This window comes from Ziziphus jujuba, chromosome 6 (assembly GCF_031755915.1).
Source record: "Ziziphus jujuba cultivar Dongzao chromosome 6, ASM3175591v1".
Classification (NCBI taxonomy): Eukaryota; Viridiplantae; Streptophyta; class Magnoliopsida; order Rosales; family Rhamnaceae; genus Ziziphus; species Ziziphus jujuba.
The window spans coordinates 11,356,092-11,382,392 of NC_083384.1; the positions used below are offsets into that span (position 1 = coordinate 11,356,092).

A 26,301-nucleotide genomic window follows, 5' to 3' on the forward strand; every position below is an offset into this window, starting at 1 on the left:
TGCAGAACAATTTGACAATGATATTGGAATATGGCCTGTGAGTTTGTTAACTTCGCCAGCAAATACTTTGAGATTAGCAAGAGTAAGGCCAATGTCTTGTGGTAAATTTCCATGCAGCTGGTTCACAGTATATGTGAAATAGAAAACAATGTAAGAATCCAGAAAGAAGTCCAAAAGAGGACCCAGAAAGAAATTCAAAAGAGGCGGGCCTAGGTTTTGAGGAGAGTTTTAGAGAAAAGTATAAATCAAATGAAAGCCCACCTTCCATCACCTTTTATAATCGATGGTAATTCAACACCTCTCCCATACATCCACTATTATTAAGCCTATAAACAGCTCTGACTGGGTTCACATAATTTCTTCCCCTTTAGAATATCCATTTCCTTGAGGATGAAGTCAGTCTGGCAATATCTAGGAACCTAGTGCTGTAACGTGCTGGCTTGGATTAAAAAATGCCTGGGGGTCGCTGAAATTGACTATTAACAGGCTGAGTGGAGGTGCGCATGCATTTAGCATCGAGTCCAGTGACATGCTTTTACTATTGGGGCACACTGAAGACTAGACCAATGGCTGATGAGGTAAGTGCAACACTAACTGAATAAGTTGACCTGGAAGGCTTTTGGATGCCTAGAAAAGAAATTGTTTCCAAAAGATGAAGTGGAAGAAAATCCATATCCTGAGACAATTGGTGATTTGGAATTATTGTCAACTCCACCTACAGTTCAATTATGAATACTTCATGATTTGTTTTTTTTTGTTTTTTTTGGGATGTAGATTTTTGGTACACCAAAGATGCCAGTTTGATATGCAAAAAGATAGTAGCATTAAAAAGTATCATATATTTGAATTTGATGGAGAACTTACAGCTTGTAGGACCCCCATTGAAGTAAATAAGGACCTCTTAATGGTATGGATATCTAATGAATTTAATTATGGAGGGAAAGTATCAACTACTTGGCCAATGACTTTTCTAAGTTTTTCAGTTTGTTTGACTATTTCACAAGAAAAGAAAAAGAAAGTGTCTTTTATTAGATCCACTACAACAAAGCATAGTAACACAAGGCCCTACAAATAATTAAACCTCTATGTATAACACAATATAAACCTCTAAAATTTGTTGAATTATGTTCTAGCATTATTCATCTTCTTTTTTTATTTTTTTTATTTGTGTTTGGATTTAGCCTAAAGAATTTTTTTTATTTTAAAAAAAGGTTTAATACTGCTTATTATCATCTTGTTTGGCCTTGTCTATGTCAATTGAGACCCTCAATATGTTGAATTTTTTTCATTTTTTATTTTTATTTTTAGAGCCTTAATTGAAATCGGACCAAACTAAAGCTCTAAAATGACTTAATATTTTGATTCAAAATGTTACATTGTAAATTGATAAGTGAGTTTTAGCTCACTTATTTAGTCTTCTATAGCTTGATTATTTGTGGAAAACTCAAGCATTTATTGTTATTTTGATATATTTTTGTGTTCTTCTATAGGTGAGCTTTAAAATGAAATTAAAGGTAATTTTTTTATGGTTTTTAAATCTTTGGGGATCACCTTGGGGAGGAAGAAGGCTCACCATATCTAAACCAAGTCAAACATGCCACTCATTATTGAAGACTTTCAAAATGTTGACTTTCTATGCCTTTACTTCTAATTTTGACTTTTATTGACTTTGGTCAAATGTGAGCTTTAATGAGAATATGTGCAACGAATGTATCTTTAGTGTAGAGATTTGCATGCGCAAATCATGTGACCTCATTTAAAATAGGCATGTGAAAGCCATGTGCACATCTAGGACCCTTTGATCTTGATCTAATGGTTGGAATTAACCAAAAAGGCTAGGGTTTTGGAGATGAATTTTGGAAGGCTTGGTTTTTAAAAGAGGCTTGGTAGGAAAAAGGTGGAGCTACCATTGTAGATAGCTTGGAGAAGAACTAGAGAGCAACACACCCAATTTAGAGGGAGAAAGAGCAAAATCTAGAGAAAGAAAGCTTGGGCTTGGAAGAAGATTGAAGATTGAAGAGATTCTACTACAAGATTCCTCCTCCTTTGAGTTTTCTCTATCTTTTATTACTCTCTAAATTGTATATATATATATATATATTGTGTTTGACATGGGTTTAATGATGAATATATATTTTATTTTGGATTTGGTTGATATTTTGCCCATGGATTGCTAGATTTACTATGTAGGGTGTTGATGGAACTTTTATTTGGATTGTAATTGAATGGTGGTTGATTATTATTGTGCAATCCCATTATTTTCTTGTGTATTCCTTGGATTTAATGTTTGAATATGCCTAATTAGATTGGAAATCAGCCCAAGTTTTAATTAGAGTTGGAAAGCTTAGTTAGGAAGTGGGTAACCTAGTAAGGGGAATTAATGCATGACTTTTTAGGTTAATTTAGGAAGGGATTCTTGAATTTCCATTAATTATCCATAGATTCTAATTTTCCTAGGGATAGGAAGTTGGATGCAATTAGAAACCTTTTGGCTAGAATTAAGGATAGAAATCCAATAGTAATCACCCAAAGTAAGTTCAATTATGGGAAGAATAAGAGGGAAATTACTATCTTAGAGCTTTAGATCATAATATTTGCCATTTCCATTACTTATGTGTGTTGTTTCTCTTGAGTTCTTGTCCCACTATTTTAGTTTAATCTTAATATTAATTTTACTTTTTGTTGACACTAGTTTTAATTTAAATGGTGTGCCTAATTAAAAAGAATTAGTCAATAATTTTGGTACTTAGCAAAGTTTCTAACATCAATTCTCGAGGGAAGGATACTCACTCATCAATTTATTACTTGTACGACCCATATACTTGCGGAATTAGCTCATCATATATATATATACACATTCTATTCACAGGCTAGAAGATTTTATAATTTGTTCTCAACACACTAACTGGAGTAAAGTCTATTAAGAACACATACAAGCATATATATTAAATTGCCACTCATTAAGGATAGAAAAACAGAATTCCCCTGTTTTCTAGGTATTTATTTCCTCAGAAATAGTGTAGATGAATGTGATAGAACAAGCTAAAACAAAGATTCAGTTACCATATATTACATTTGCATACAAATTCAAATACGTACCAAGTACAAATGAAGCTATTGTGATAAGGTAACACCGAAAACCTATTCATATTCTTACTCTTCTTGAATTTGAGATATGATTCTCTAATTTCTTGCATTTTGTAAAAGTCTTAAATGCCTGCTCAAGTATTGATTTGCAAGGTAAAGATTTCAAAGCTCTAGTTTGTGATTTTGTGCCAAATGGAAGTTGGCAAAGTTGGCCGCAACCAATTCCTAGAGCAGGAGATATAGATGGTGAATGGAGGACGTTAAGTCTTCTCCAAAGATTAAAAATTACCATTGATGTAGCCTTTGCTTTGGATTGTCTTCAACACCACTGCCAAATACCAATTGTTCAATTCTGCTTGATAATGATCTGATTGCTCATGTGGGTGATTTTGGAGTGGTAAATCCTCAAGTCTATCTCCACAGAATCAAAGCAGCTCAGTTAGATTGAAAGAGACTGTTGGCTTTGCTGCACCAGGTAATTTACTAGTTTAATTTGTTATACTCAATCTCTTTCTATATTTTATTTTTCTCATATGAAAATATAAAACTATAGATTTTTTTGTTTTTCATAATAAAAGCCAAAATTGTATAAAAAGTAGGACAACACAACTTGATCATAAAAAAAAGTGAATATATATATATATATATGCACTTCTGGACTGTATATAGTTAAAATAATCAAATCAACAACTTTTGTAGAATATGGCAGGGGAAGTTGTGTTTTAACATATGGTGATGTATACAGCTATGGGATACTCTTGTTAGAGATATTCACAGGGAAGTGTCCTACTGATGACATGTTTAAAGATGGATTGGATCCCCATAGTTATGTTAAGGTTGCAATACCTGACCATTTGTCAGAAGTTTTAGACCCACTGTTTCTGGTTGGAGGAGCTGGAGAAGACGATGAAGCAAACAGGTTCATTGAGGGACAGAGCAAAAGGGACCGAATACAGGACTGCTTGACTTCAATACTTTGAAGTAATTTATTTCTATTTCTCGCTCTTAACTTTATCCTGTTGATGGCTAAATTAAAACCCAGTACTTTAATCCGTGGTCTTACCAAGCAACAACGTTTTAGTCAGTTTTCATCAAATTTTTATAGAGTTAAAAAAAAGAAAAAAAAAAAAAAAAAAAGAAGAGGAAAACGGGCTATTAATACTTTATTGTCATGTTCTAGGTATATCAGTAGGGCTATTAATACTTTGGTGTTTTTATTTGAGAATCATTGTTCTGGTTGTCACCATGGTTTATTTAGCTTGTTAGTTGTTTACTCCATGTATGCTCAAGTACTTAAACTTGTTTTTTAGTTTTAAAAGATAACATACCCAAAAAACAGTTTTTTTAACACATGGCCAAACAGGCTTGAAGGTTTTATGATTTCTTCTCATGCGGATATCTGGAATATTGTCTGTACAGAATACAACATAGACATATTAAGTTGGAACTGTCTGAATAGGATTGAAAAACAGAGTTCCCTATTTTCTAAATACTTATTTCATGGCAAAATTGTGTAGATGAATGTGATATATAACAAGCTAGCAGAAAGAGTGCTTAGAAGATCCGATCATTATATATTACATACAAATTCAAATACCTTATCAAGAAGGGATGAAGCAATTGTGATGCGGTAACAACTAAAACCAATTCATATTCTTACTCTTCTTGCATTTGAGATATGATTATTTAAAATGCGTTTAAATTTGTCGTGTGCAAAGCACATGTTACCCCTGACCTCGGCATCATTTAGTCACTATAGGCGTAATTAATTGAAAAATCGCTGGTCTCAATTGATTTTCATTTATTTTTCGGAGTTTTGATTGAAATGGGACAAATCTAGAGCTCTAAAATGTGTTATATTTTCATTCACACGGTTGAACGTTTTATGATTTGTTCTCACGCAGCCATTTGGGGAACAGTATGTGCAAAACGCAACATAAACATACAAACCAAGGACCAAAAAATAGAGTTCCCCAGTTTTTCCGAATAATTATTTCATGCAAAAGCAGTGTATTTTTTTTTTTTTTGGGTGAAAGAATAGTGTAGTTGAATGCGATAGAACAAGTAAAAGTAAAGAGTGCATAAAAATCCAACCATTATATTTATATATTTACATGCAAATTCATATTTTTATTCTTTAGTCTTCTTGGATTTGAGATATTTATATATTTAAATGCAAATTCATATTCTTATAAAGATGAAGCTATTGTGATAAGGTAACAACTAAAACCTATTCATATTCTTTAGTCTTCTAGGAATTGAGATATGATTCTCTAATTGCTTGCATTTTGTTGACAACCGCATTCATAAGCATTCGCTCTCCTGGTAAGAGTTTTGAGCACATGACTCCAATTTGCATCACTGAAACCAAACAATCATTTGTTCTTCTTCCAGCCTTGACTTGGCGATTGACTTCAATGATTTCAGTCTCGTCAATGTCATTTTCATTTTCCTCATCATCATCATCTTCAAAGAGCAATGAAGGATCGATTATATCCGTTACATGTTTGGGCAAAGCCATTGCAACGAACTGGTGTATGCTTAGACCATCTTTGAACATATCATCAGTGGGTCTTTTTCCTGTGAACAACTCTAGCAAGAGTATCCCATAGCTATAGATATCTCCAAGTATGGAAACTTGGCCTCCCATGCCATATTCTACAGCTCAATAAATTCATTACGATGTCAAGTCCATAGGTGCTAAGAATCAATAAATTAAGTAGTAGTTGAAATGTGAGTGCATTATTGTTTTTTCACACATTACTCCTTTTGGGTCAGTAACTTCTTAAACATATGCATTTGGTTTAAGAAATAAAATGTTATGGTAATCAAGAGCTAAGATTTATACCTGGAGGAATATACCCAATAGAACCCCTTAGCAAAGCAGACATTGTTTGGTTTTCTGAGGGAATATCTGATGCTTCAGAGAGGAACTTTGCGAGTCCAAAGTCACCAACATGGGAAACCATATCTTCATCAAGAAGAACATTACTTGGCTTTAGATCACAATGAACTATAGGTGTTTCACAATCGTTATGGAGATAATCCAAAGCAAAAGCAACATCAGTGGCTATGTTCAGTCTCTGGATAAGGCTCAACCTCTTATTCTGGCATACTTCGTCGTCTCTTTGATGCAGCCACTTCTCCAAACTTCCATTGGCCATGAACTCGAAAACTAGACTTTTGAAGTCATTTCCTTGATGGTCAATGCTTGAGCAGGCAGAAATGATTTTAAGAAGATTACGATGTCTTATGCTTCTCAAAGCATTGCACTCATTAAGGAAGCTTTTGGAAGCTCCCTGTTGCTGAAGGTTTAATACCTTAATCGCAACTATTTTTTTATCTTTAGAAAGAATTCCTTTATATACGGAACCAAAACTGCCTGCACCGATCAGATTGTTCTCAGAGAACCCATCGGTGCATTCAAAAAGATCTGAGTAAGACATACTCGATTGCCAATCATCTGTAGAAGATTTTGTAACAGGCCTCCGTATGGAATGACCAACCAAAATGCTCAATATAACTGCTAACAATACAGAAGCGCAAGTTACTGGGACTACAACCTTCCGAGAAAATAATTTTCTTGTTGAATTGTGCTTTTCCTTGAGGCATGGAGTCAAACGCAGTTTCGGGATGCCACCACAGAGTTTATCATTTCCAAGAACTGAAACTGCAGTAGCATTTGTAAAAATCCCTTCACTTGGCAATTCACCCTCAAAATTATTATAAGAAAGATTGAGAAATTTAAGAGTTGAAAGTTCAAGAAATTTTGGAATCAACCCAGATAAGTTATTGCGGGAAAGATCCATTTCTTCCAAACCTCTTAGACTTTCCAGAGTCTGAGGGATTGCACCTTCAAATTCATTGCCCTCCAAATGCAGGCGTTCCAATCTAATACATTTTCCAAGATTGCTAGGCAACTCACCTGATAACTTGTTTTCTGATAAATCCAACTCCTCAAGATTTACACCCACTTCAGATGGTAAGGAACCAGTTAAGGAATTATGAGACAGTGACAAAGATACTGAAAGGGAAGAAAGACCAATAACCTCTCTGGGAATGTTACCACTGAGACTGTTACTGGAAAGGTTAAGGGTCGTCAAATATGTGCAGTTTCCAAGACTTTGAGGTATGCTTCCCTCAAACCTGTTTTCCTCCATAAAGAGAACGCTCAATGAAGTCAAGTTACCCAAGGAAAAGGGTATTGACCCAGAAAACTTATTTCCTCTCAAGTAAAGTTCCTGTAGCTTGTGAAACTTCCCTATTGCTTCAGGGACACTACCTCTTAACTGGTTATGTTCCAATCCCAGAAGGGTCAAGTTAACAAGGTTTTCAATCCCCTTTGGAATATTTCCATTTATGGAGTTATCCCTAATAGTAAATATGCGTAAATAGGATGAAAGGTTGGCTATGGAAGAGGGCAGTTTTCCTCCAAAATAATTGGTACCCATACCCAACACCTCTAGAACAGTACAATTGGGCAAAGAAGTGAGAAAATTCAGGTCACCAGCTTTTCCATATCCCAGCCTATTGATCTCAAAATTTATCCTACGCACTTTTTGCAAGCTCCCTAGTGTTTCAGGGACTGAACCAGTGAGATAATTTTGAGAAAAATCAAGCATCTCAAGTGCAGAACAATTTGACAATGATATTGGAATAGGGCCTGTAAGTTTGTTAACTGCACCGGCAAATACTTTGAGATTGGGAAGAGTACAGCCAACGTCTGGTGGTAGGTTTCCATGCAGCTGGTTATCAGTAAAATGGAAATCGAACATGGAAGAAATATTATAAATTGAAGGAGGAACAATACCAGAGAGATTATTTTCAACGAGTTCGAATCTCCCCAAGCTTGTTAGATGGCCAAGATCTTCAGGTATGCTTCCTTGAAAATTGTTCTGGCGTAGTGAAAGTGAGTACAGAAAAGTGAAATTTCCTATCCAAGCTGGGATAGTTCCAGTAAGATTGTTCCTGCTAAGATCCAAGTGCACCAGTTTTGACAATGAACTGAACTGGACTGGAATTGACCCGGTAAGCTTGTTGCCAAATACAAGAAAATATCTTAGTTCTTTGCAGTGCGTTATATTAGTTGGAATCTTACCGCCGAAGGAATTGTACGATAAGTTAAGAAGCTGCAGTTGCAGAAGACGACCCATTTCTTGAGGAATTTTCCCATGAAAGCTGTTGTTTTGCAGGTAGATTTCAGTGAGGTAAGTGAGATTTCCAACTGAAGGTGGGATGGAACCAGCCAGCTTTAGAGCGATCAGGTTCAAAACCAATACTCGTTGGCTTGATGGGTTGCATGTGATGCCAACCCAGTTGCAGAAATGGATGGAATCGTTCCAGGAGTCCATAATTCCTAGAGGATCTTGGATTATCTTACTCTTCAAGTCTAGCAAAGCTAGACGATCAGTATCATTTCCATAACTGGGTAAGGATATTGCTGATACTACGACCGTGTTCATGCAGAAAAGAATAATCAGAAAGATATTCAACATTGACTTTGGTTTTTAAAATTATATATTTAGACAGCAAGTAAAGCTTTGGAATTGGTGAAGAAAATATCTAAGCTTTGCCCCGACTTTAAAGAGAAATCCAGAAGGTTTGAGTGCGCTTAGCAACCGACATGGGCATGCTATAAAAAGGGCAGCTAGGCTGCCATGTAATGGGGGCTACCCAAGTGAGCTCCAAGGAGGTTCTCGGTTCGTGTGAGTGAGAGCAAGTTTTGGTAGAGTGCTATTATGTGTAAGTGGTGTCCAAATGTAGTGGGTTAATGTGGGTCCGGTTTAGGATGTCCTAGGTGTCTGTAGCAACATGTGGGTATGCTATTTGTCTGTAAACGTCTTGTAAAATCATTAATATAAGTGATTATGGAATCTGTTTATGGAATCGGTAAAGGAAGATTTCAGGTACACCAAAGTAACTAAATAACTACCCCTACATGATGCATATCATGGACAAGCAGTTAAATAACAATAATATTATCTAATTAATTAGCAAAGATTATCCGAAAAGGAAGTGAGTCTTGTAAAACCGAAAAGGAAGAACCTAGTGGTGACTTGTATTCAAAGATGCCTGGGGGCCGCTGGAATTGACTATTAACAGGCTGAGTGGAGAGTGCATTTAGTACCGAGTCAAGTGACATGTTTTCACCAGAAGATTGGGGGCCCACTTGAAACTGGACTAATGGCTGATGAGGTAAGTGCAGCACCCACTGAATAAGTTGACCTGGAAGGCTCTTGGGGGCGTAGAAAGCAAATTGTTTCCAAAAGCTGAAGTGGAAGAAAATCCATTTCCTGAGACAATTATTGTCAACACCATCTACAATTCAAATATGAATACTTCATGATGTGTTTTTTTCTTGTTTTTTGGATGTAGATTTTAGGTCCACCAAAGATGCCAGTTTGATATGGTATGGATACATAATGAATCTAATTATGGAGGGAAAATATAAACTATTTAGCCATTGATTTTTCGAAGCTTTTAGAGTTTGTTTGACTGTTTCACAGGAAAAGAGAAAAAGACTGTGTCTTTGATTAGATCCATTACAACAAAGCGTTGTATAACACGGTGTAAACCTCTATGTACAGCAGGATGTAAACCTCTAAAATTTGTTGAATTATGTTCTAGCATTATTCATCTTTTTTTTATTTTTATTTGTATTCGGATTTAGCCTAAAGGGTTTTTTTTTTTTTTTTTTTTTTTTAAAAGAAAAAGAAAATTAATACAGCTTATTATCATCTTGTTTGGCCCTATGTCAAATGAGACCCTCAATTTATTGAATTTTTTCATTTTTTTAGTTCTTATTTTTAGAGCTTTAATTGAAATGGACCAAACTAGAGCCCTGAAAAGAATTAATATTTTCATTCAAAATGTAACATTTATGTATATGCATTCTAGCACATGCCAGAAGATTTTATGATTTGTTCTCAACACAATATCCGGAGTAAAGTCTGTTAAGAGCACAACACAAACATATATATTAATTGCCACTCATTAAGGACCAAAAAACAGAGTTCCCCTGTTTTCTAGGTACTTATTTCATGGAAAAATAGCGTAGATGAACGTGATAGAACAAGCTAAAACAAAGATTCAATCACTATATATTACATTTACATACAAATTCAAATAACTTATCAAGTACAGATGAAGCTATTGTAATAAGGTAACAATGAAGACCTATTCACATTCTTACTCTTCTTGCATTTCAGATATGATTCTCTAATTGCTTGCATTTTGTAAAAGTCTTAAATGCTTGCTCGAGTATTGATTTTCAAGGTAAATATTTCAAAGCTCTAGTTTACGAGTTTGTGCCAAATGGAAGTTGGCAAAGTTGGCTGCAACCAATTCCTAGAGCAGGAGATATAGATGGTGAATTGAGGATGTTAAGTCTTCTCCAAAGATTAAAAATTACCATTGAGGTAGCCTCTGCCTTGGATTATCTTCAACACAACTGCCAAATACCAATTGTTCACTGTAATATAAAACCAAGTAACATTCTGCTTGGTAATGATCTGTGACTGCTCATGTGGGTGATTTTGGATTGGCAAATGCTCAAGTGTATCTCCACAGAACCAAAGCAGCTCGGTTGGATGGAAAGGGACTGTTGGCTATGCTGCACCAGGTGATTTGCTAGTTTACTCTAATCTGTTATACTCAAGCTCTTTCTACGTTTTATTTTTCTCATATGAAAATGGAAAAATATAGATTTTTAGTTTTTCATAATAAAAGCCTAAAATTGTATAAAAAAATACGACAGCACAACTTGATCATTAAAAAAAAAAAAAAAAAAAAAAAATTGTAAATATACATATTCCTGGTGTTGCATATAGTTAACATAATCAAATCAACAACTTTTGTAGAATATGGCATGGGAAGCAGTGTTTCTACATATGGTGATGTATACAGCTATGGGATACTCCTGTTAGAGATGTTCACAGGGAAGTGTCCGACTGATGGCATGTTTAAAGATGGACTGGATCTCCAAAGTTATGTTAAGTTTGCAATGCCTGATCATTTGTCAGAAGTTTTAGATCCACTGTTTCTAGTTGGAGGAGCTGGAGAAGAAGATGAAGCAAATAGTTTCACGGAGGGACAGAGCAAAAGGGACCGAATACAGGACTGCTTGACTTCAATACTTAGAATTGGAGTTTCTAGTTCAGCGGAAACACTGAGAGAGCGAATGGACATTAATAATGTTTTCAAGGAATTAAAGTTAATAAGTGCTTCACTGATTCCTCTGAGGGAATAAAGCTTATGCAATATATTGTGGTTGCTTGCATCGAATTTAAAAACTGAGTTGTAATTCCTTACTTTACTCGAACGAATAAAGCTAAAAGTCTTTGAAGTAATTTGTTTCTATTTCTCACTCTTGACTTTATCCTATTGATGGCTAAATTAAAACTCAGTACTTTAATCCATGCTCTTACCAAGCAACAACATTTTATTCAGATTTCGTCAATTTTTTTAGAGTAAAAGGAAAAAAGAAGGAAAACAGGCTATTAATACTTTATTGACATGTTCTAAAGATACCGATAGTAAGGGGATATTAATGCTTCATCACAAATACACTATTAACTTCGGTGTCTTTGTTTGAGAATTATTGTTCTGGTGTACCATGGTTTCTTTAGCTTTTTAGTTGTTTAATCCATATATGCTCATGTACCAAACTTGATTTTAGTTTTAAAAGATAACATACCAAAGAAAACTGTTTTTTGACTCGTGGCCAAACAGGCTTGAAGGTTTTAATTATGATTTCTCCTCATGCTGATATCTGTTAAACATGTCCAGAACACAACATAGACATATTCAGTTGCAATTGACTAAGGACTGACAAACAGATTTCCCATGTTTTTTAAATACTTATTTCAAGGCAAAGTAGTGTAGATGAATGTGGTATAACAAGATAACAGAAAGAGTGCTTAGACGATCCAACCATTATATATTACATACAAATTCAGACACCTTATCATGTAGAGATGAAGCAATTTTGATAAGGTAAAATCTAAAACCTTTTCATATTCCTACTCTTCTTGCATTTGAGATATGATTCTCTAATTGCTTGCATTTTGTTGACAACTGTATGCATAAGCATCCGCTCTCCTGGTGAGTGTCTGGAGCACATGAGTCCAATTTGCATCACCGACACCAAACAATCATTTGTTCTTCTTCCAACATTGAGTCGGGGATTGACATTGTTCATTGATATCTCTTCAATATCATTTCCATTTTCCTCATCTTCATCATCTTCAAAAAGCAATGAAGGATCTACTATATCCATGACATGATTAGGCAAAGCAGCTGCCACGAACTGGTGAATGCTCATACTGTTTTTGAACATATCATCAACAGGCCTTTTTCCTGTAAACAACTCTAGCAAGAGTATCCCGTAGCTATAACCATCTCCATGTATGGAAACTTGGCCTCCCATGCCATATTCTACAGTTCAATAAAATTATTAGGATGTCAAATCCATAAGTTTTGAGTATCAATAAATTGAGTATGATGAGGAGAAAAGAAAGTGAACTGTTTTTCCATACATTACTGCTTTTGGATCAGTAACTTTGCACAGTGTAAAGAAGTAAAAAAATAAAAATTAGGGTAATCAAAAGCCAAGATTTATCTAATTTGAGGATCAAAATTCATACCTAGAGGAATATACCCAATAGAACCCCTGAGTGCAACTGACATTGTTTGGCCTTCTGCAGGAATATCTGATGCTTTAAAGAGGATTTTTGCTAGTCCAAAGTCACCAACATGGGAAACCATATCTTCATCAAAAAGAACATTACTTGGCTTTAGATCACAATGAACTATAGGTGTTTCACAATCGTGATGGAGATAACCCAAAGCAGAAGCAACATCAATGGCTATGTTCAGTCTCTGAATAAGGCTCAATCTCATATTCTGGTGTTCTCCATTGTCTCTTGGATGCAGCCACTGGTCCAAACTTCCATTGGCCATGAACTCGAAAACCAGACTTTTGAAGTCATTACCTTGATGGTCAATGCTTGAGCAGGCAGTAATGATTTTGAGAAGATTACGATGTCTTATGCTTCTCAAAGCATTGCACTCATCAAGGAAGCTCTTGGAAGCTCCTGGTTGCTGAAGGTTTAATACCTTAATTGCGATTATGTTGTTATCTCTAGGAAGAATTCCTTTATATACGGAACCAAAACTGCCTGAACCGATCAGATTGTTCTCAGAGAATCCATCTGTGGATTGAAAAAGATCTAAATAAGACATACTTGCTTGCCAATCCTCAGTAGAAGATTTTGTAACATGCCTCCATTTGGAAAAACCAACAAAAAGGCTCAATATAACTGCTAAGAGTATAGCAGCACAAGTAACTGGGATTACCATCTTCCGAGAAAATATTTTTCTTCTTGAATTGCTCTTTTCCTTGCGGCATGGTGGTAAAAGCAGTTTCGGGATGCCACCACACAGCTTATCATTTCCAATGACTGAAACTCCGGCAGCATTTGAAAAAATCCCTTTACCTGGCAATTCACCATCAAAATTATTATAAGAAAGATTTAGAACCTTGAGACTTAAAAGTTCACCAAGAAATTTCGGAATCAGCCCAGATAAGTTATTGCGGGAAAGATCCATTTCTTCCAAACCTCTTAGACTTTCCAAAGCCTGAGGAATTGTACCATCAAATTCATTGCCCTCCAAATGCAGGCGTTCCAAACTAACACATTCTCCAAGATTGCTAGGCAATTCACCCGATAACTTGTTTTCTGATAAATCCAACTCCCCAAGATTTTTCAAGCGACCCACTTCAGATGGTACGGTACCGGTCAAAAAATTGTTTGACAATGACAAAAAAATTGAGAGGGAAGAAAGGCCAATGACCTCTCTGGGAATGGTACCGCTGATACTGTTTTTAGAAAGGTTAAGGATATTCAGACTTGTGCAGTTTCCGATGGTTTGAGGTATGCTTCCCTCAAACATGTTCTGCTCCAAATAGAGAACGATCAATGAAGTCAAGTTACCCAAGGAAAGTGGTAATGACCCCGAAAACTTATTTCCACTCAAGTACAGTCCCTCTAAATTGCGAAGCTTCCCTATTGCTTCAGGGACACTGCCCTCTAACTGGTTATCGGTCAAATTTAGACGAATCAAGTTAACAAGATTTCCGATCCCATTTGGAATATTTCCATGTATAAAATTACCCCAAAGATCAAATGTGCGCATATAGGGTGAAAGGTTAGCTATGGATTCGGGCAGCTCTCCTCCAAAATGATTGCCACCCAGAGCCAACACCTGTAGAACAGTACAATTACCCAAAGACTTGAGAAAATTCAGGTCACCAGCTCTTCCATGTCCCAGTCTATTGGCATCAAAACTAATGTGATACAAATTTGGCAAGCTTCCTAGTGTTTCAGGAACTGTCCCAGTAAGATCATTTATAGCAAAATCAAGCAACTCAAGTGCAGAACAATTTGAGAATGATTTGGGAATTGGGCCTGTAAGTTTGTTTATTCCACCCATAATTTGTTTGAGATTAGGAAGAGTAAAGCCGACATTTGGTGGTAGGTTTCCATGCAGCTGGTTGTTTGTAAATGAGAAAAAGAATATAGAAGATGTGAAGTCCAGCCGCACCAACCACAACCACACCAACCACAGCCACCATTTTTGACAGCCACCATTGTTGACACCATTGCTGCACCAATCAACAATTGTGGGCTAAGCCGTTGAAGATTGTGGCCTTGTAAGCCTATAAATAGGCTCCTTCCCGTTCCATGCAAAACACAAGCCAAGAGAGCAAAACTCAATATTACCCAAGTGAGGAATATTGAGAGAAAACTCCGAGAGAGAGAGTGTTTAAGTTCCAGAGAGAGCTTGAGAGAAGAGTGAGCAATTCCAGAGAGAATTGGAGAGTGCAGGGAGAGATTCCACGTGAGAATCCAAGAGAGAAGTTTTTTATTTTGTATTCTATTTTTAAGAGATTAATAGAATTCTTTTATTTTTTTTCTCATATTTCTTCTCTAAAGTGGTCAGAGAACCACAACAGAAGATATATTATAAACTGACGGGGGAACATTACCAGATAGATTATTATCCGGGAGATTGAGCACCCCCAAGCCTGTTAGATGGCCCAGATCTTCAGGTATGCTTCCTTGAAAACTGTTCCGCTGAACTGAAAAAAAATTCAGAGAAGTCAAATTTCCTATCCAAGCCGGTATAGTTCCCTTAAGATTGTTGTTGCCAAGATCCAAGACCAACAGTTTTGACAATGAACTCAACTGAACCGGAATTGACCCAATAAGCCTGTTGCCATAGGCAAGAAAAACACTTAGCTCTTTGCAGTGAGTTATATTTGTAAGAATCTTTCCCACAAATGAATTGTCCGTCAAGTTAAGATGTCGAAGTTGCAGAAGACGACCCATTTCTTGAGGAATTTCCCCATGGAAGCTGTTGTTTCTCAGGTTGATTCCGGTGAGGTAAGTGAGATTTCCAATTGAAGGTGGGATTGAACCAGCCAGCTTTAGAGACGTCAGGTTCAAAACCAAGACTCGTTGGCTTGATTGGTTGCATGTAATGCCAATCCAGTTGCAAAAATGGATGGAATGGTTCCAGGAGTTCATGATTCCGAGAGGATCTTGGGTTATCTTATTCTTAAAGTCTATTAAAGCTAGACGATCAGATTCATTTCCATAACTGGGAGCTGAGGATGCAGATTCCATATGGGCATTCATGCAGAAAAAAATGACCGCACATTGAAAGGATGTGGATAAAATCCACCTACAATTCATATAGGAACACTTCATGACGTCCATTTTTTTTTTTTACCCTCTCCCGGATGTAGATTTCAGTACAGCAAAGATGCCAGTTTGATTTGCAAGAAGATAGAAGCATTAAAAAGTGTCATATATTTGAATTTGGTGAAGTTGCAGCTTACAGGAACCAATTGAAGAAAATTTGGAGCACTTGATGGTATGGATATCTGCTACATTCAATTATAGAGGGAATATTTCAGCAACTAACGACTTTTTTTAAGTTTGGTAACAAAAGAAAAAGAAAGTGTTTGATAAAATCAACTCCAACAGAGCACAGTAACCAAGGCCCCACAACTAATTAAACCTTGAAGTACAACACGATATAAACCTCTAAAATTTGTCGATTTATATGTCCTAACATTATTATATCCTTTTTTTGTTTTATTTTTTTTTTGGTTTTTTCGATATTTTTGGTATTTGGAATTAGCCCAAAGAAATCTTGTTCAAAAAAAAGTTTAATACATCTTATTATCATCTTGTTTGGCCCTCTCTTCAAAATGAATTAATATTTTCATTCAAAATGTAACATTTATACATTCTACTCCCAGGCTTGAAGATTTTATGATTTGTTTGTTGGGCAAAAAGTCATTTATATTGTGTTAATGATTTTACAAGACCCTTACGTATAAATAACATAGAACACTCATACATTCAATGGGACCCACTTTAACGCATAAACACCTGACACTCTTCAATAACTCACCCACTAACTTGTAACATGAGAGCTCTTTTTCTACGAGCCTAACTCTGCTTGCTTGAGTAGCTCATCTCAGACGGAGGCTATGCTGCCACTTTTATCAATGAATTTAATTATGGAGGAAAATATCAAGTAGTTAGTCAAAGATTTCTTTTAACTTCCATTAATCTAGATGGTATGGATATCTAATGAATTTAATTATGGAGGAAAATATCAAGTACTTAGTCAAAGATTTCTTTTAAGTTCTATTAATCTAGATGGTATGGATATCTGATGAATTTAATTATGGAGGAAAATATCAAGTACTTAGTCAAAGATTTCTTTAAGTTTTTAGTTGGATTGAGTGTTTCTCAAGAAAAGAAAAAGAAAGTGCGTTTGGTTAGACCAACCCCAACTAAGCATAGCAGCACAAGGTCCTGCAACTAATTAACCTCTGTGTACAACACGTTATAAACCTCTAAAATTTGTTGAATTATGTTCTAGCATTGTTCATTTTTTTCTTTTTTTTTAATTTTTTAATTTTTGGTATTTGAATTTAGCCTAAAGAATTCAAAAAAAAGAAAAAAAGAAGAAAGTTTAATACATCTAATTATCATTTTGTTTTGCCCTGTCTATTTCAGTTGAGACCCTCAATATATATTATTGATTTTATTTTCTTATTTGGCTACTGAATAACCTCCTTTTACTTTCTCAATAATAAAGCCCTTGACCTTTGTATTCGTTCCCCAAATCTTGTTCTTTTTAGAGCTTTGATCGAACTCCGTCCAAACTAGAACCCTAAAATGAATTAATATATTTTCATTCGAAGTGTAACATTTATACATATACATTTTATTCACAGGCTAGAAGATTTTATGATATGTTTTCAAGAAGAAAACAAAGACATATATATTTTATTCTTATGACGATATCTGGGGTACAATCTGTACAGAACACAACATAGACATACAAAATGCAACTAAGGACCCAAAAACAGAGTTGCCCTGCTTTCAGAACAAACTAAAATAAAGAGTGCATACAAATTCGAGTAACTTATCAATTAATGTGGTAAGGTAAACACTAAAAAAATTAGCATAGTTAGTTATTTGATTTTTTTTTAATAAAAATTAATATATGTATTATGGTTTTTTTTTTTCCCCTCCCTTTCATATTCGAAGCTTGAGCAAAAAGTACTAAAGTTTTTTTAAGCCAACCCTGTATTCAAAGCAAAACTATTTTTTTAGTTTTTTTATTTTTATTTTTTGTGTCATGTTCAAAGCTTGAGTAATAAATTTGCACAATAATTGATTGCCTCAGGCACCATATTATAGCTGGATGAGATGTGTCGCATGTATATACATACATGCTGTTGCTTGGTTTAGGGAGAAGTTGATTTTTCTTGTCTAGATTATTTTGCTTTATTTCTAAACCTTTTCCCCCGCAATATGTTTATTAAAATTCCTCTTGTTGTGGTTTTTGGGTACATTACATGATATTTCGTTCTATAAAAGCGAGCAATCTCTTCCAAATTTGTTGTGCTACTACGCGAATTTGTTTCCAGCCTTACAGGTTTCCTTATTGGGTAAGAGTATAAAAAAATTTCTTCTTTAAGTTATAGTAAATATTTTCTTATTGTTGAAATATTTAAATTGACCATTTTTTTTTTGTAATATATTAAAATATGTAGAATAAAAATCACAGCTTGTTGGGTGCTAAGAGAAAAAGTTCTCATTTTTAATCTTTAAAAGATTAACTGACAAAGTTTGACTCATAGTAATATTTGAGAAATGTAACTAATCATTGCCTTTATAATAAATATTGCCTAAGCTAGGAAAATTATTCGTAGTAAAAACAAGATATAATTGGATTAGAGAACCGTGCTAAAAAATATAAATTAAAATATATTACTTTGAGCACGGGTTTTTGTTGGTAAAAAAAATTTAAATATATTCAAATAAGGTTTTCTAAAATGTATCAATAAGCTAGCCCCATACTTCAAGTTGTTTCATTCCACAAATAAACTGATAATAATAACTAGTAAAGTCGACAGCCAAAGCAAGAAGCTGATCGTTAAACTTCTCTTACCATTATTGTTAAGAAAAGTTCAAAATTTCATATTGTCAGCAGGTCAGTTAGAATTTAAAAAATTTACATAGGATGTCTAATTATGAACATAAAAGAAGAAGAAAGGTAAACAAGGTATGTGGTTCTATCTTACCCTTCACTCCTCTAAATATTAACTATTTTTCTTCTTTTCTCCATCATGGATGCTAACTTTTGATGTCCTTATGTTTTCGTATTGCTTTGACACTTTTGATTTGGTTATTTCGATTGTAATTGAGCAGTTTGCCTTGGTGAGTCCTTTTTGCTTGGTCTTTAGCCTTGTAGGTTTTGTGCCTAAGTTATGTATGCAAAATTATAGGCAAGATTATGCACAAAAGAGTAGGAATGTTATGCTTGAAATGCCTATGGTGCTGGATTCATAATTTCCAGCAACATAGTTCCACTATTTATCTTATATCTCAGGTTGCAAATGGAGTTTTGGGCTGAAATTTTGAGGGATGTCTACAGACATATATAAAAGACTATGGTTTAAATTTCAGATGAAAATGACATGGGAAAGTCCATTTTCTATTCCAAACAGATTGCTGTATCTGATGGGCCCAGTATGCAGAGTATGGGCCAGTTTTGGAGCTGTTTGGCCTATGATCCGGTTCCAGAACTTTCCTAGATCTTGGAACAATATTTATTGATGACCAAGGATGCTTCAAACCAAGTTTCATAAGCAGATACAAAGGGGAACTAAGTAGGTGAAGCTAGTTTGGTTGTTTACCCAAACTAGTTAAACAATAGGAACTTAGTTTAAAACCATGTGCCAGTTTTTACTATATTTGGAATAGACATGTTGCAGCTGGTTTTTGGCTCTTTTGTGTATGAAAAGTTAGGTGTTGACCATTTTATTTTTTAAATTTCAAATACTTTACTCATTTTGTAAGCTCACATGCTTGGCATGTGTGAACTAGTTGTAATTTCAAGCTTATATAGTAAAATGAATGAAATGGCTACACATCCAAGCCTTATTTTCAAAAGCCAACATGTTCCTCTTCTTCTTATCTCTTCTTCAACACCTTAGAACACTTTAGGAACCCTAAAAACCAGAAAACACCATAACCAAAATCTAAAAACACAACTCACACACAACCATTCCCAAGAGCATCACCAAAAGCTTACTTGTTGCTAACACTTCAAGCTAGCTTGCTCTTGGTCATAACCTTCTCACCCCAACAATTATTATATGAAGATTTGAAAATCTGGTATACTCATTCTTGATTTTACTTATTTTTCCCAAAATTCAAAGTTGGTTTGTTGTTTTAACTGCAGCTAAATGTTTATATATATATATATATATATATTATTTTATGAAGATTTGAAAATCTGGTATACTCATTCTTGATTTTACTTATTTTTCCCTCTGTTCTGAATATTGATTTTGGTTCTTTTGTTAGTATAAATTTTTGTATTAGCAAAGGAAAATAATGGAACATAAACCTATTGAACGAAGAGATGAAAAAAAGGGTCTCAAAAGAACTACAGGAACTCTGCATTCCTAGAAGAATAAAAAGTAAAAATATTTAGGAAATCATATTTTAGTACTATGCAACTCATTGTAGTTGACATTGTTTAATTGTAATGATGACAAATTTATAGAGGTTCAATTTTATAATTAGCTATTTATTATTCCAATTTATTCAAAAATTACTTAATATTTTTGTGATGTCATCTATATGTATAAATATTTTGATATCATATAAACGTAACTATATATATTAGGTGAATATGTCTTGATAAACCACTTTAGAACTAGATCTTATATCATTATCCTTGCTATATCTTTATATTAGATATAAATTAAAAATATACAAGATTATTAAATCTGGTGCATGCAATGCACGTGGCCAAACCTAGTATTATTATAATTGGTGAACCGATAAGATATGAAACTCATACAAGTACAAAGACTGCATGGATGAACAAGCAACAGGGAAAATACAGTCCATTTTTCACCAATTTAACCCTTTTTTATTTATTTATCTAAATCATGAATTTTAGTGTTGAGTTATTCACGGTGCTCCTTATATTCCATTAATAAAATATTGTGTAAGAATCACAAATTCTTGTACTTTTAGGTGGTTTAAGAATGTGGCGCTCCTTTCTATTCTACCAATAAACTTACTAGAGTGCTTTTTTTTTATTTTATTTTTTATTTTTTTTTTTTTTGGGAGCAATTATTAGAGAGTTGAAGCACATGTTCATATATGATGGAAAACACAGTCATCTAATCCATTCTTTGATTTTGGATTGGCAAAGTTCATTCTTGAAGACTCAAAGTATATCTCCACTGAGTCAAAGCAGCTCAGTTGGATTGAAAGGAACTGTTGGGTATGCTGCACCAGGTAATTTACCAGTTTACTCTAATTTGTTACCCTCAAATCTCTCTACAATTTATTTTCTCATATGGAATGGGGAGACTGTAGAGTTTTCTCTTTTTAATAATAAAAGCCTCAAATTATATAAAAAAGTACAGCAGCACAACTTGATCGTTAAAAAAAAAAAAAAAAAAAAAAAGGAAATTTGAGTACAGCCATTGGGGTTGCATGTACTTAACACAATAAAATCAAATACCGTTGCAGAATATGGGATGGGAAGTTGAGTTTCAACAATGGTGATGTATACAACTATTGTATTGGATACTCTTGTTAGAGATGTTTCACAGGGATGAATCTGACGGATGACATGTTTAAAGATGGATTTGATCTCCATAGTTATGTTAAGATTGCAATATCTGACCATGTATCAGAAGTTTTAGACCCACTGTTACAGGTTCATGGAGGGACAGGGCAAAAAGGGCCAAATACAGGACACCTTGACTTCAATATTTGGAATTGGAGTTTCTAGTTCGGTGGAAACACCTAGATAGAGAATGGACATTAATAATGCTGTCAACGAATTAAAGCTTCTGCTATATATTGTGGTTGCTTGCATAGAATTTAAGAACTGACTTGGAATTCCTTCCTTTACTCAAATGAATAAAGCTTAATGACGTTGAAGTAGTTTATTTCTATTTCTTGTTCTATAACTTTATCCTATTGATGGTTAAGTTAAAACCCAGTACCTTAATCCATGATCTTACCAAGCCACAACATTTCAGTCAGATTTCATCATATTTGTGACAGAGTAAAAGGAAAAAAGGGAAAAAGAAGGAAAACAGGCTGTTAATACTTCATTGACATGTTGTAAGGATATCAGTAGATTTAGTAATACTTCATCACAAATACACCATTAGCTTTGGTGTTTTTATTTGAGAATCATTGTTCTGGTTGTCACCATGGTTTATTTAGCTTTTTAGTCGTTCTCTCCATATATGCTCACGTACTTGAACTTGTTTTTTTCAGTTTTAAAAGATAAACAATACCAAGAAAACAGTTTTTTAATACATGGCCAGACAGGCTTGAAGGTTTTATGATTTCTTCTCATGCTGATATCTGGAATAAAATCTGCACAGAATACAACATAGACATATTAAGTTAAAACTGACTGACTAAGCCACTGAAAAACAGAGCTCCTCTGTTTTTTAAATACTTATTTCATGGCAAAATAGTGCAGACGAAACAAGCTAAAAGAAAGAGTGCTTAGAAGATCCAACCATTATTTATTACATACAAATTCAAATACCATATCATGTAGGGATGAAACAATTCTGATACAGGAACAACTAAAACCTATTCATATTCTTACCTCTTCTTGCATTTTGAGATATGATTCTCTAATTGCTTGCATTTTGTTGACAACCATGTTCATAAGCATCCGCTCTCCTGGTGAATGTCTGGAGCACATGAGTCCAATTTGCATCACCGAGATCAAACAATTTTTTGTTCTTCTTCCAACATTGACTTGGCGATTGACATTTTTCATTGCCATCTCTTCAATGTCGGTTTCATTTTCCTCATATTCATCATCTTCAAATAGCAACGAAGGATCTACTATATCCATGACATGATTAGGCAAAGCCACCTCCACGAACTGGTAAATGCTCATAGCATCTTTGAAGATATCATCAGTAGGTCTTTTTCCTGTGAACAACTCTAGCAAGAATATACCATAGCTGTAGATGTCTCCAAGTATGGAAACGTGGCCTCCCATGGCATATTCTACAGTTCAACAAATTCATTATGATGTCTAGTCCATAGGTGCTAAGAATCAATAAATTTAAGTAGCTGTTGAAAAGAAAGTGTATTATTGTTTTTTCGGTCATTACTTCTTTTGGATTAATAACTTCTCAAACATATACTTTTGGTTTAATAAGTAAATTTTTTATGGTAATCAAGAGCTCAGATTTATTTCATCTTGGTATAAAAAAATTCATACCTGGAGGAATATACCCAATAGAACCCCTTAGCGAAACAGACATTGTTTGGCTTTCCGAGGGGTTATCTGATGCTTCAAAGAGGAACTTTGCTAGTCCGAAGTCACCAACATGAGCAACCATATCTTCATCAAGAAGAACATTACTTGGCTTTAGATCACAATGAACTATAGGTGTTTCACAATCGTGATGGAGATAACCCAAAGCAGAAGCAACATCGATTGCCATATTCAGTCTCTGAATAAGGCTCAATCTCTTATTCAAGTGTTCACCATTGTCCCTCGGATGCAGCCACTGCTCCAAACTTCCATTGGCCATGAACTCGAAAACTAGACTTTTGAAGTCGTTACCTTGGTGGTCTATGCTTGAGCAGGCAGTAATGATTTTAAGAAGATTACGATGTCTAATGCTTCTCAAAGCATTGCACTCCTCAAGGAAGCTCTTGGAAGCTCCTTGTTGCTGAAGGTTTAGTACTTTAATCGCGACTATTTTGTTATCTCTAGAAAGAACTCCTTTATATATAGAACCAAAGCTACCCGAACCAATTAGATTGTTCTCAGAGAACCCATCTGTGGATTGAAAAAGATCCGAGTAAGAAATATTCGATTGCCAATCCTCAATCGAATATTTAGTAACAGGCCTCCATATGGAATAACCAACCAAAAAGCTCAATATAACTGCTAACAATATAGCGGCACAAGTTATCGGGACTACCACCTTCCGAGAAAATATTTTCCTCGTTGAATTGTGCTTGAGGCATGGTGGTAAAAGCTGTTTTGGGATGCCACCACAGAGCTTATCATTTCCAAGAATCGAAACTGCAGTAGCATTTGCAAAAATCCCTTCTCTTGGCAATTCACCCTCAAAATTATTATAAGAAAGATTAATAAACTTAAGAGTTGAAAGTTTACTAAGAAATTTTGGAATCAACCCAGATAAGTTATTTCGGGAAAGATCCATTTCTTCCAAACCTCTTAGACTTTCCAGAGTCTGAGGGATTGTACCTTCAAATTCATTGCCCTCCAAATGCAAGCGTTCCAAACTAACACATTTTCCAAGGTTGCTAGGCAACTCACCTGATAACTTGTTTTCTGATAAATCCAACTCCTCAAGATTTACACCCACTTCAGATGGTAAGGAACCAGTTAAGGAATTTTGAGACAGTGACAAAGATATTGTAAGGGAAGAAAGACCGATGACCTCTCTGGGAATGTTACCACTGAGACTGTTGCTGGAAAGGTTAAGGGTCATCAAAAATGTGCAGTTTCCAAGACTTTGAGGTATGCTTCCCTCAAATTTGTTCTCCTCCAAAAAGAGAACGCTCAATGAAGTTAAGTTACCCAAGGAAAAGGGTATTGACCCAGAAAACTTATTTCCTTCCAACTCAAGTCCCTGTAACTCGTGAAACTTCCCTATTACTTCAGGGACAGTACCTCCTAAGTGGTTATATTCCAATCCAAGAATGGTCAAGTTGACAAGGTTTCCGATCCCATTTGGAATGCTTCCATGTAAGAAATTCCCACCAAGAGTTAATCTGCTCATATAAGATGAAAGGTTGGCGATGGATTCAGGAAGTTTTCCTCCAAAATTATTGTAGGCCAGACCCAACACCTCCATAACAGTACAATTGGCCAATGAACTAAGAAAATTAAGGTCACGGGATTTTCCATTTCCCAGCAAATTATCATCAAAATTGAGTCTATTCAAGTTGTTCAAGCTCCCTACATTCTCAGGCAGTGTTCCACTGAGATGATTCTGAGCAAAATCAAGCTTTTGAAGTTGAGAACAATTGGACAATGATACGGGAATAGGGCCATTAAATCTGTTAACTCCACCAGCAAATATTTCGAGATTAGGCATAGTAATGCCAACATCTGGTGGTAGGCTTCCATGCAGCTGGTTCTGTGTAAACGTGAAATAGTATATGGAAGAGATATTATAAATAGAAGGAGGAACTATACCAGAGAGATTATTGTCCGTGAGTATGAATTTCCCCAAGCCTTTTAGATGGCCAAGCTCTTCGGGTATGCTTCCTTGGAAATTGTTCTGGCGAAATGAAAGCGAGTACAGAGAAGTGAAATTTCCTATCCAAGCTGGGATACTTCCAGTAAGATTGTTCTTGCTAAAATCCAAGCCCACCATTTTTGATAGGGAACTGAACTGGACTGGAATTGACCCAGTAAGTTTGTTGCCACTTACAATAAAATATCTTAGCTCTTTGCAGTGAGTTATATTTGTTGGAATCTTTCCCACAAAGGAATTGTACGATAAGTTAAGATGCTGCAGCTGCAGAAGATGACCTATTTCTTGAGGAATTTCACCGTGAAAGCTGTTATTTTGCAGGCGAATTTCTGCGAGGTAAGTGAGATTTCCTATTGAAGGTGGGATTGAACCACCCAGCTTTAGAGCCATTAGGTTCAAAGCCAATACTCGTTTGCTTGATGGGTTGCATGTGATGCCAACCCAGTTGCAGAAATGGATGGAATGGTTCCAGGAGTTCATGATTCCGAGAGGATCTTGGATTATCTTATTCTTCAAGTCTAGTAAAGATAGATGATCAGATTCATTTCCATAATCAGAAGCTGAGGATGCAGATTCCATATGAACATTAATGCAGAAAAGAATGATCCCACAGTGGAAAAATATGGATAATATCCACCTACAGCACAAATCTGAATGATCCATGATGTCCATTTTTTTCTTTTTCCGGATATAAATTTAAGTGCACCAAACCTGATACCATTTTGGTATGCAGGAAGATAAAAGCATTAAAAAGTGTACATATATTCAATGGCGAAGTTAATGCTTGTAGGACCGCATTGAAGATAAGGAGCTCTAGATGGTGCGGATATTTAATGAAGGGAAAATATCAAGGACCTAACCAGTGACTTTTTTCAGTTTCTTTATCTGTTTCTTAAAAAGAGAAAAAGAAAGTGTGTTTAATTAGATCAACTCCATCATAGCAACACAAATCCTTACAACTAATTAAACCTCCGTGTAGAACACGTTATAAACCTCTAAAATTTGTTGAATCATTCTAGCATTGTTCATCCTTTTTTTTTTTTTTTTTGGTATTTGGATTTAGCCTTAAAAAATAAAAAAAGAAGTTTAATGCATCTCATTATCATTCTTTTAGCTTTGTTTATTTTAGTTGAGACCCTCAATATATATTGATTTTATTTTTATTTTTTTGTATTTTTGGAGCTTTTATTTTAATCAGACCAAACTAAAGCACTAGAATGAATTAATATTTTCATTCAAAATGTAACATTTATACATATACATTTTAATCACAGGCTAGAAGGTTTTATAATTTGTTCTCAAGAACACAA

General features: G+C 35.0%; 3 protein-coding genes and 1 long non-coding RNA gene across 4 annotated transcripts; 1 reads left to right on the forward strand and 3 right to left on the reverse strand.

Moving 5' to 3' along the window:
* The first annotated feature begins 1,899 nt into the window (after positions 1-1,899).
* LOC107430780 (uncharacterized) lies at positions 1,900-4,437 on the forward strand. The gene is made up of 2 exons (XR_007237853.2): positions 1,900-3,562; positions 3,787-4,437. It is a non-coding gene; the product is annotated as an uncharacterized LOC107430780 (long non-coding RNA).
* A 764-nt stretch (positions 4,438-5,201) lies between these two features.
* On the reverse strand, positions 5,202-8,749 carry LOC125418982 (probable LRR receptor-like serine/threonine-protein kinase At3g47570). The gene is made up of 2 exons (XM_048463714.2): positions 5,936-8,749; positions 5,202-5,745 (listed from the first exon to the last, which is right to left on the reverse strand). Exons 1-2 carry the CDS (start codon positions 8,580-8,582, stop codon positions 5,339-5,341), a joined length of 3,054 nt encoding a protein of 1,017 aa, XP_048319671.2. The 5' UTR covers positions 8,583-8,749; the 3' UTR covers positions 5,202-5,338.
* A 3,141-nt stretch (positions 8,750-11,890) lies between these two features.
* On the reverse strand, positions 11,891-14,580 carry LOC107430773 (probable LRR receptor-like serine/threonine-protein kinase At3g47570). Its single transcript, XM_048463715.2, has 2 exons — positions 12,732-14,580; positions 11,891-12,522 (listed from the first exon to the last, which is right to left on the reverse strand). Exons 1-2 carry the CDS (start codon positions 14,578-14,580, stop codon positions 12,089-12,091), a joined length of 2,283 nt encoding a protein of 760 aa, XP_048319672.2. The 3' UTR covers positions 11,891-12,088.
* A 7,238-nt stretch (positions 14,581-21,818) lies between these two features.
* LOC132804351 (probable LRR receptor-like serine/threonine-protein kinase At3g47570) lies at positions 21,819-25,737 on the reverse strand. Its single transcript, XM_060818647.1, has 3 exons — positions 22,972-25,737; positions 22,342-22,754; positions 21,819-22,100 (listed from the first exon to the last, which is right to left on the reverse strand). The coding sequence occupies exons 1-3, from the start codon at positions 25,661-25,663 to the stop codon at positions 22,077-22,079; spliced, it is 3,129 nt and encodes a 1,042-aa protein (XP_060674630.1). The 5' UTR covers positions 25,664-25,737; the 3' UTR covers positions 21,819-22,076.
* Positions 25,738-26,301: the final 564 nt, after the last annotated feature.

Bases quoted from the DNA above. Each gene is read 5' to 3' on its own strand.
- LOC107430773 (XM_048463715.2), bottom strand. From the start codon at position 14,580: ATGGGTGGAATAAACAAACTTACAGGCCCAATTCCCAAATCATTCTCA. The intron at 12,523-12,731 runs GTATGAATTTTG...ATTGAACTGTAG, and splicing joins TATTGGGTATATTCCTCTAG to AATATGGCATGGGAGGCCAA.
- LOC132804351 (XM_060818647.1), bottom strand. From the start codon at position 25,663: ATGGACATCATGGATCATTCAGATTTGTGCTGTAGGTGGATATTATCC. The intron at 22,755-22,971 runs GTATGAATTTTT...GTTGAACTGTAG, and splicing joins TATTGGGTATATTCCTCCAG to AATATGCCATGGGAGGCCAC. The intron at 22,101-22,341 runs GTAAGAATATGA...TATTCTGTGCAG, and splicing joins ATCTCAAAATGCAAGAAGAG to ATTTTATTCCAGATATCAGC.
- LOC125418982 (XM_048463714.2), bottom strand. From the start codon at position 8,582: ATGTTGAATATCTTTCTGATTATTCTTTTCTGCATGAACACGGTCGTA. The intron at 5,746-5,935 runs GTATAAATCTTA...ATTGAGCTGTAG, and splicing joins TATTGGGTATATTCCTCCAG to AATATGGCATGGGAGGCCAA.